This window comes from Carcharodon carcharias, chromosome 15 (assembly GCF_017639515.1).
Source record: "Carcharodon carcharias isolate sCarCar2 chromosome 15, sCarCar2.pri, whole genome shotgun sequence".
Lineage (NCBI taxonomy): Eukaryota > Metazoa > Chordata > Chondrichthyes > Lamniformes > Lamnidae > Carcharodon > Carcharodon carcharias.
Window position 1 is genome coordinate 33655877 of NC_054481.1, and position 11026 is coordinate 33666902.

Here is an 11026-nt window from a genome sequence, read left to right on the forward strand (position 1 = left end):
TTTCTTCAATGCCTTGTCACACCTCTATGAAATTTCAATTTTTCCACTCACACAACATCCACCAGCTTTGTCACCTGCTATGCAGCACATGCTGACAACTTCCTGTGCAGCAGAAACTCCATATAAATTCAAGTTGTTGATAGATCTCAAGCACTATGAACCTTTTTAACAATTGTATTATTTGTCCTAAAGCACATTAAGTTAAAATTGTTCAATAAACACTTTCATCCATTTAAAGGTCAGTTACCCCAAGTACGTGGAAGGCATGGACTTCAAATCAAGTCCTCAAATAACTTTCTTAAAAACAAAAAGCTCTGAATTGATTGTTATCCTTCAAGCACCATCTCTGACCTCATAATGCAGGCCACTCCACTGACATAATGGTAAATATCCCATATCTTATATTGAAAATGTCCACCTGGTCCACTACACTTCTAAGCATCACAAAGTATATTTCATACTTGCAGTTATTTGGCTCAAATATACTCACGAACAAATTCACAACTAAACTAGTTTGAATCCTATGCAACATCTTAAGAAACCAAGCTTCTTACCAACAATTAGCCTCAGCATTGCTTATGTATAGAACTACCCCACAGGGAATAGCTGAAGAGATGGAAGGTTTGTGCTCTTGTCACTTAGGCTATGTGGTTTTTCAAGAGTCAGGCCAAATTAAACACAGCTACACCCGAGTAGCAAACAGTTTTATTCAAGGCAATTCTTTTACACCTATTAGAAAAGGATCAAAGTGAAAACGCTCAAATCACACGTCATGCATCACATAACAATACTGCTGTAATTATGAAACAGCATATACTCCAACTTAACAGAATAACTGTACCACTGCTATATGCACAGCGAGATTTGTCAGTTTATCAAAAAAGTCATCCATCACAGGTGGCACTTATTGAATTATGCAGTCAACACAGCTCCAATTATTTTTATACATTACTTGTCCCAAGCACGTATCCTTTGTATATTTACTGTGCTCAAATCATTCTTTAACTTTTATATCTCTCCAGCTCAGTAGATCTGAATATATAAAATATAAAAGACATAAATGAGCTGACATATGACACATGAAATTTGATAGACAGAAGTATGAAGTGATACATTTTAGATGAGGGGATGAACATAACCTAAATGGTATATTTTTAAAGGAAGAGACAGACTGTAGGCTCACATCCCCCAACCTGTGAAAGTGGCAAGACAAGGCAATTGAGTTGTTACTAAGGCATTTGGGATGTTTGGCTTTATAAATAGAGGCAAAGGGTACAGAAGCCACAAAGATACAATAAACATTTATAAATCATTTGTTAGGCCTCAGCTGAAGCAGTGTGTCTAATTCTGAGACCCATATTTTAGGAAGGAAGTCAGGTCACTGGAGAGGTTGCAGAGGAGATTCAGTGTGATGCCAGGGATGAAGCATTTCAGTAACAAAGTGAGATTAGAGAAGCTGGGATTGCTCTCCTTAGATCAGAGAAGGCTGTGGGGAAAATTAATAGAGGGTGCTCCAAATTATCTAGGCCTTTGATAGAGTAGTACATTGAAAGTATGCATAAAAAGACCTTTGGACCAACTAGTCTGCATTGGTGATTACACGCTACATGAGTCTCCTCCTATTTTATGTACCTCATCTCTGCCTTTCCACATATCTTTCTATTCCTCTTTTCTATCATGTACTCATCTCGCTTCCTTCGAAAGCATCCAAGCTGTTTGCCTCAACCACTGTGGTGGAGTTCCATAACCTAACCATTTTGAGTAGAACAAATCTTTTTTCCCTGTTGAATCAATTATCTTGTATTAATACCTACTAGTTCTGGATTCTCCCTCAAGAAGGAAATGTTCTCTCCACGTCAACCCCATCCAATCTATTCATAACTTTAAAGACTTCAATCAGGTAACCCTCAAGTCTTCTTTTCTAAACAAACAACCTCATCATGTTTGATCTTTCCCTGTAGCTATAATCTCAGTTCTGGCATTATCCTTGTAAATCTTTTTTACAGTCTCTAGTGCTTCTATGCTCTTTTTATTGCATTGAGACCAGAATTGTGCACAGTGCTTAAGAGCAGCCTGATCAGGGCCTGAAACAAGCTTACTTAAGTTAAATGCCAGTGCTTTGGGAGCAAAAGGGGAAAGTAACATAGTGGTAATGTTACTGCAACAGTAATCCAGAGGTTTGCACTAATAATTCAGAGACAAGTTCAAATCCCCACCAAAGCAGCTGGGGGAGTTACAATTAATTCGTCAATCTAGAATAAAATGCCGGATTGTTGTAAAAATCCATCTGGTGCACTAACGCCCTTCAGAGGAGGAAATCTGCTGCCCATCCTCTGTCTGGGCTAAATGTGATTCTGGTTGTCTCTTAACTGCCCTTTGACACAGCCTAGCAAGCTACTCACTTGTATCAAACTGCTACAGAAAATTAGCACTTTGGGCTTACTACACTGCAGTTGTTCAATGCAGCAGCTCACCACCACCTTCTCAAGGGCACTTAGGGATGTGCAATAAAGACTGGCCTTGCCAGGATGTTCAAATCGCAAGAACAAATAAAAAAAATTGCTTTGCTAGTCCTGCAATGCTGCTATTAATGCTCGATACTAATCTGAAACTTATATTGTGGTCATTACTACTTAGATGTTTTCCTATTCTTACTTGTCCTATATGATCTGGCTCATTACCTGTTACAAAATCAGCAGCACTTCTTGTTATATTTATGTACTGAGTGAGAATGCAGATCTGTATAAACTGACCATTTGTCACTTCTTCCTGCCAATTTATTGAAGGGTCGCTGAAATTTCCTATGATCATTGTTTTGTGTCTGCTACTCACCTTGTAAATTTATCCAGGTGTTTCTTCCTCTAATTCCCTTCAACTGTTTGGTGGTCTATATATCCTATTAGGTGATGGATACCTTCTGTATATTAACTCAATCTATAAGTATTTTGTATCCATCTTATTGTTTGTTACATCCTATTTTTCTACTGCTAATATGTGTTATCTTTAAGTAGTACTGGCTATCTTTAAGTAGTGCTAGTACTTAATGTGGCACTACTTCAAATATCAGGGGGCTTATCCCTAGTATTCTGGCCAATATTTATCCCACATTCAGAATCACATCGATGATCTGGTCATTTATTAGATTACTGTTTGTAGAAGCTTGCCGTGCACAAATTGGCTGCTCAATTTTCTACATTGTAACTGTGACTACACTTCAAAAGTACTTAATTAGCTGGACAGTGCCAAGAGACATCTGGTAACCTTGAAGGGTACTATATAAATGGAAATATTTATTTCCTTTAGAACTGGTACTAACCTCCCCACTTCCATCCTAAATGTTTAATGTCTTGCAATATTTAGTTACCAATCTTTACTTATCCTTTGATAAGGTCCTACACAGGTTAGTTAGCAAAATTAGAGCAGATGTGGAGAATTGGTTATCACACAGAAAGAGTAGGAATAAACAGGTCATTCTCAGGTTGGCAGGCTGGGACTAGTGGAGTGCTGCAAGGATTAGTGCTTGAACCAGCTATTCACAATCTATATCGATGATTTGGATGTGGGGACCAAGTGTAACATTTCCAAGTTTGCTGATTACACAAAACTAGGTGGGAATATGAGTTGTGAGGAAGATGTAAATAGGCTACAAGGGGATTTAGACAAGCTAATTGAGTGGACAAGAACATGGAAGATGGAACATAATGTGGAAAAATGTGAAGTTATCCATTTTGGTAGGAAAAACAGAATGCAGAGTACTTCTTAGATGGTGAGAAATTGGAAGCGTTGATGTCCAAAGGGACTTGAATGTCCTTGTTCATAAGTTACTGAAAGCTAACATGTGTACCATCTACAAGATGCACTACAGGAATTCACCAAGGCTCCTTCAACAGCACCTTCCAAACCCATGATCACTACCACCTAGAAGGCCAAGGGCAGCAGATGGATGGGAATACCCACCATCTAGAAGCTCCCCTCCAAGTCACTCGCCATCCTGACTTGGAAATATATTGCCATTCCTTCACTGTCACTGGGTCAACATCTTGGAACTCCCTTCCTAACAGCACTGTGGGAGTACTAACACCATGTGGAGTGCAGCAGTTCAAGAAGGCAGCTCGCCACCACCTTAAGGGCAATTAGGGAAGGGCAATAAATACTGGCCCAGCTAGCAAAGCCCACATTCCGAGAATGAATATTAAAAAAAAAAGGTGCAGAAAGCAATTAGGAAGGCAAATGGTATGTTGGCCTTTATTACAAGAGATTTTGGTTACAGGAGTAAAGGAGTCTTGCTGCAATTGTATAGAGCCTTGGTGAGACTGCACCTGGAATTTGGTGTACAGTTCTGGTCTCCTTACCTTAGGAAGGGTCTACTTGCCATAAATGGAGTGCAACACAGGCTCACCAGACTAATCCCGATGACAGGATTGTCTTACGAGGAGAGATTGAGTCTATATCTCATTGAAGTATATAAAAAATTTTTTTACAGGGCTCAACAGGGTAGATAGAGGAAGGATGATTCTCCTGGCTGGGGGGGTTCTAGAACTAGGGGATGCAAATTCAGAATAAGAGGTAGGCCATTTAGGACTGAGATGAGGAAGAATTTCTTCACTCAGAGGGCGGTGAACCTTTGGTATTCTCTATCCCAGAGGGCTGTGGAGGCTCAGTCATTGGGTGCATTCATGTCAGATCAATAGATGTCTAGATATTACAGATATCATGCGATTTGAGGATAGTGTAGAAACATGGGCATTGAAGTAGAAAATCACCATTAGCCAGTTGAATGGCAGAGCAGGCTCAAGAGGCCAAATGGCCTATTGCTACTATTTCCTACCTCCCTAATCTTGTCCACTAAATAGCCATGTTTCAGTCACATTCTATGAATTTCGCCAATCTCTGGCCATTCATGTTATCTATGTTATCCTTGAGTTTGCCCTTTGCTCTCTTCCTGACTCTTTCATTATTAGGTTTGAGTAATGTGTCATAGTTCTTTCCCCCTATATGATTAGTTTAAAATCTTATTTATAGTCCTAGCCACCTTTCTGCAAGGATCTTAGTCCCGGCCCAGTTCAGGTGCAGCTCATGCCAACAGGACAGGACCTCTCTGTAGTTGTGTGTGAATATTATGGGCCTGAACTTCCGTGGGATTTCACAGGTAATAATCTGTATGAATACATTTCTCAATTTCTGGAGCTGTATAGACATGTTCAATGATGAGTCAACATCTGATGATGCCTCAATTGCTTAATCCACAGGACTCATCACCTGCGCAACCGGAAAGCTCCATGTAACATCAAAGGGAGCTAAAGGTTCTTCAAAAACTGAGTTCTGCTAGGCTGTACCTTCTGAGCTTCAGGCAGTGTAACTAGGGGATACCCCAAAGAAGTGCTGGGGAACCCCCACCCCCTGGAGGTTCCCAGGTAAGGTTTTCATGGCAATTGCCTGGGAAGTGCAAACTGGCCAATTGCCCTGCACTGGGAGCCATCCAAATATGCGATTTAAATCGCAAACTTTGCGTGGTTTTGACTGGGTTACATCAATAGCTACCCAGAAAAAGTTACAAAGATTAAAACCACTTCTGGGTAACTATGGTACAGACCCACACCGACTCACACTCCAGAGTCGAATTGTCACTTTCCTCCTACTTTTTTACCTGAAGCCTTTTCCGATCCTATCTCACCTGACCTTCCAACTCAGGCCGGGTGAGATCCCGACAGTGTAGCGTGTCCCCAGGGCCTAGCGTCAAGTGCAGCTCTGTCAGACGTAAGGATGCATTGCCCCCATTGTTACAGCACTAACCTGGTGTTAGGCAGCTAAAGACCCAGCCAATCTTAAAGACCCTTGACAGGCCAAAGAGAAGAGTGTATGAGGTAAGGGGATAGGATTTGGAGTTGGGGAGGGGAGTGGGGGGGGAAGACAGGGTGAGGTGTAGGGTCAGGTCTCAGGTTTGGGGGCAAGGGTCAACTTGGGTTGGGCCATGGGTTTGGGGGAGAGGGGGGGGGGGGGAGTGAATCCCTTTGACAGAAGGGGGGAGAGGGTGAGTCCCCCTGTGAGAAATCCTCCTTGGGGAGAGTAGGGGGGATAACCTGATGGAGGGATAACCTGATGGAGGGGGAGGGAACATCCCATTCGGGGAAAGGGGATATCCTGTTTTTGATGGTGGTGATGGTGGTGGTGGGGAGGGGGAGGAGAGGATATCCTGTGGGCGAAAGAGCAGGATATCCCACGGCAGGGGGGATATCCCGTTTGGGGGGCAGGGGGAATAGACATGTGGGGGCAGGAGATAGACATTTGAGGGAAAGGGGGTGGGATACCCACGGGGGTGGGGGTGATATCCCGTGGGGGGTGGGGAGAGGGGAGTATCCTGTGGGATGGGGGTAAAGGGAATGTCCCATGGTTGGGGTTGAGATCCCATCCAGGTGGGGTGGGGGCAGGGGGAATCCTGTAAGGTTGGATGGGGCCCATGGAGTCCCCATGGTGGGGGTAACCGGGAGAGCCCATGGATAGGTTGGTGTAGGTCTGTACCAGAAGTAGTTTTAATCTTTATAACTTTTTCTGGGTAGCTACTGATGTAACCCAGTCAAAACCACCCAAAGTTTGCAATTGAAATCACATTTCTGGATGGTTCCCAGTCGAGGGCAACTGACCAGTTTGCACTTTCCAGGCAATTGCTATGCAAACCTTACCTGGGAACCTCCGTTTGGGGGGGGAGGTTTCCCCCGCGCTTCTTTGACTCATCATTGAACATGTCTATACAGCTCCACAAATTGAGAAATGGACTCATATAGATTATTATCTGTGAAATCCATTTAGTTCCTAACTCCTGATACTCATTTAACATCTTACGTCTGACATGGACCACAACTGGATCCTCCCCCCTCCCTTTCCAGGTTCTTTTCCAGGGTTGAGATGTATGCCAGCATGCCATTTGGGGCTCCCTATCCTGACTGCAAAGTATGCCACCTTCCCCGTAATTAGAGAATTGCCTGTAACTGCAACCTTTCTATTGTGCACCTCCTCCCTTTAGACAGCTTGGACATCCATGGTGCTTTGGTCAGCAATCCGGCTGCCCTGCGCACTGTCTTCGTAAGAATTTCCGCTGGCAGGAAAGTCGGTAACAGAGATTTAATATGACTAACACAAAAACCTTGGGGGGGAGATGAGAAGAATTTTTTTATGCATCAACCTGTTCTGATCTGGAATGCACTGCCCAAAAGGGTGATGGAAGCAGGTTCAAGTGTAACTTTCAAAAGGGAATGAAAAGGGCAAAAAAAAACAAGGCTGCTGGGGGGGAAAGCAAGGGAGTGGGAGTAATTGGACAGCTCTTAGACCTGGCAACACTCACCATGAGCCAAATGTGCTACATTATTTAATGAGTCCATTTCTTGCACATTATATTGTACATCCCTGTAACATTAACATTTTAAAAGAAATCTTAATGTACAAAGTAAAGCACCATGCTAACACCATACTCTATAAATACAAGCTGTTATTTAAAATAGCAAAACATCCCAAAGAGCTTCACAGAGGCAAAATAAATTTGGCAAAGAAAGAAACATTAGGTCAAGTGACCAAACGCTTAGTCAAAGCTGTCAGTTTTAAGCAGACTTAAAGGAGGAGAGATGGCAAGCCAGAGGCTTGGGAAGGACAATCCTGAGCTGGTGGCTGAGGGCTGAGCCACTAATTGAGGGGTCAAGAAAATGGGATACACAAGAGGCTAGAATTAGAGAAATGTATATACTGCAAGTTGGAGGATTAGAGAAGGCTTCAAGGATAGCAAGGGAATACATGGGCTGAAATTTGAACACAAGGATGAGAATATTAAAATCAAAGCATTGGCGGACTGGAAGCCATGTTGGTCAGCGAGCAAAAGGGTGATGTTTAAGCAAGGTATGGCATAAGTTAGCACAAGGGCAATAAAATTTTGGATGAGTTTGAAGAAGTTGGAAGATGGGAGACAGGCCAAAAAACGAGAGTCTGGAGATAACAGTCTGGGTGAGTTTTAGCAGATGGGCTGAGGCAGGAGATATTACTGGCAATATCACGGAAGTGTAAGTCGTGGGGCAGTGTTTGCGACGGAGAGGAAATGGGGTCAGATGCTCAGCTCAGAGTAAAACAGGATGTCAAGATTCCAAATAGTCTGATTCAATCTGTGACAGTAGTGAGGGAGTGAAATGGACTCAGTAACTAGGGAACAAAGTTTGTGGCGAAAGGCAAAAATACTGCAGATGTTGGAAAACTGAAATTTAAAAAAACCAGAAAATACTGGAAACATTCAGCAGGTCACTTAGCAGCTGTACAGAGAAAAACAGAATTGACATTTCAGGTCAATGACCTTTCATCAGAACGCTGATGGCAGTTACGATGAAAAGCCATTAACCTGAAACATCAACTCTGTTTCTGTCGCCACAGATGCTGCGTGACTTGAGTATTTCTAGCATTTTCTTCTTTTACCCCAAAGACAATGACCTTGGCCTTCGCACTGTTTAAGACATTTCAGCTCATCCAGGACAGCATGTTGGACAAGCATTCTGGAAACACAGAAGCAATGGAGGCTTGAGAGTCTGGAAAGGTAAGAGCTGAACCAGAAGGCAGTCACACCAGCTGGACAACAGAGAGGTGTTGAAGGTGGGTGGTGTCAAAAGCTGCAGACTGGTCAAGAACAAAGAGGAGCAATGCAACATGGTCATAGTCGCAGAGGATGTGAATTTGATGAGTGCAGTTTCAGTGCTGTGGTCAGACAGAAACCAGATTGGAGGTTCAAAGATGGAATTGCAGAAAAGATGGGCACGAGTTTGGGAAACAACACAGTCGAGGTCTGTAGATGAGAGAAAGATTCAAAGAAGTTTACTTGTTCAGATCTGCTTTTCGTCTGTCATCCAATCATTGGTAATCCCTGTCTGGAAAATGGCAACTTCCCCCAAAAGTGTGCATTTATTTGAAAAGTTTACACTTAAATTGTGTTTTAAATATTGAGAGAAAAATACAGCAAGCACATGTAAACTGTTTAAATTTAAGTGCGAATGTGCATTCAAGTTTTTCTAAAACTTAATTATATAGCAAAACTACGATTGATGCTTAAATAGCTCTACAATAGCACGGTATAGTATACTATAAAACTACGAAGTTTTACAGTGTAAAACTGTAAAGTAAAAAATCAGTTAGCGTAAAGAGACAGAATTTTTCATCAATCTGAAACGTACAATTCTACCAGTTGCCACTTTGCTAAGTTATCATACATCGGGAGCTGGCCATTCAGGTGGTTACTGATTTCCACTTCACAACGCCACATAGGTGATCTTATATGTCAGTGGAGTCAGGGAGTCACCTTACAGCCGGGGTGCTTGGCATTGCAAGAAGTACAATCCCAATGTGGTGTTGGACTGGATTTAAAGTGCTCAGGGGGGGGGATTCTCGGGCCAACTGGATATTTTGAACGAGCTGCAGCAGAAATGTTGCCTACTGGTGTGAAAGATACCAAGCGACAGTGCAGAGCCAGTGCACAAAGAGCCCAGTCCCCGCCGGCTTTTCAGGCTCATACCGCGGCTGCCGCTGTTTACTAAAGGTCGGCGGATCCGTCCCCTTACCAGCGGCTCGAGCCCAACCGCACTCCAGCACAAGGAGCAGGAGATTCAGGAAGCAGCCCGGCCCCTGCGGCAGAAGCAGCACCATTGCTGTCCGACTGTCACTCCGAGCTGGTGTCGGGGCCTGGGCTTCACCACATCGGCCCGACACTTCCGTCAGCCGATCCGCTTCCTCAGTCTCTTGGGGACCGGCTCGTTTCTTCCTTCCATCCCCGCCAGACGCAGCGGCGCCGTGACGCCACGCAATATTACGACACCGCGCAGCGGGGGTCAGTGTGACGTCACGGGAGTGTAACGACAACTCCTGGGCTGGGTTTGTGTGACGTCACGGGAGGATTGCGTCACCGCGCACCCACCTGGCGCACCTGACGTTTGAACACCTGCAGCAGGAATGAGGAAGGTCACCAATGTTTACTCTGCAGTGGGCTCCAAGTATTCAATCAGCAAGCAAGCAAGATGGATCGATGGAACAAGGTGCTACACTGTTTAAATCCATAGAGATAAAAAGGAAAGGTTTGAATGATTAAAATGTGGCATTAAAAACTGGAAATGCTCATCAGATCCCAACAAATTTTCAGCTGGTTATTGCCTTGTGCATTTTCTGTGTATTTTTTTCTGATCTCAGTTTAAATTTACCTCTAGAATCAGAGTTTATATTTATAAGCTTTATACTGCAGCCCTGTACAACTAAGGTAGAAAGCGTTTAGGTAATTATTGTCGAACCTTGTCACAGCAGCCCCTGGATCACAAAAGTAAAACGTTGGAAATCTGAAACATAAGCAGAAAATACTCAGCAAGTCAGGAAGCAGCTATGGAGAGACAAACAGAGTTAATGTTTCAAATCAATGGCCTTTCATCAGAACTGGGAAAAATTGGAGATGTAACAGAATTTATATGTGCTGGAGCAGGGGTGGAGGACTGTTGGAGAGAGCAAAAGGCAAGGACTGAAATAGAGTTGAAAGTGGAAGTAATTAAGGGCTGAGGGTGCAAGGCAAAAGGAGATGTTAATGGGACATTAGAAGAGAAGACAGGCATAGAGGAGGAGTAAATATAGTGATCATGTTACAATTTTTGCTGCATGATACAAAATATATGCAGTATTTCTAAAAACAAATTTCTTCAAAAGTAAGTTGTCTCTAATCAGAATTGATATATTAGGAGACTTAAGGAGGGAAAAGAATCAACAAACCTCTGGATATTGGCATCTGCACTCCTGACTCTTGCCTTGCTTATGCTCTGTCATCTGCCATTTCCTAAGGCAGCATTCTCCTAGAGAGGGCACTGGTGAGAAGAGACTGAAGCCTTCTGGGAGAAGTCACCTCAGCCACTGCGACTCAGGAGGGAATCGAGGAGGACCCACTGTCAAAGAACTGAATAGCCCCAAACATTACATTGCTGTAGTGTTTCCATCCCTCCCTCCTCTTCAAACCTAAAAGAAAAGAGAGAGA

The 11026-nt window shown here is 43.2% G+C and overlaps 1 protein-coding gene across 2 annotated transcripts in view; it reads right to left on the reverse strand.

Moving 5' to 3' along the window:
- The window catches only part of pgap6 (post-glycosylphosphatidylinositol attachment to proteins 6), a 47681-nt gene extending 37809 nt beyond the window's left edge, over window positions 1-9872 (reverse strand). Inside the window, exons 1-2 of one of the 2 annotated variants that reach the window (XM_041206809.1) lie at window positions 9582-9713; window positions 555-729 (exon numbers count right to left, since the gene is read on the reverse strand). In XM_041206809.1, the coding sequence (XP_041062743.1) occupies window positions 555-573 (19 nt within the window). In that variant the 5' untranslated portion in view covers window positions 574-729; window positions 9582-9713. Of the gene's footprint in view, window positions 1-554; window positions 730-9581 lie in introns of both variants that reach the window. The other variant, XM_041206808.1, reaches the window with a different exon arrangement.
- Window positions 9873-11026: the final 1154 nt, after the last annotated feature.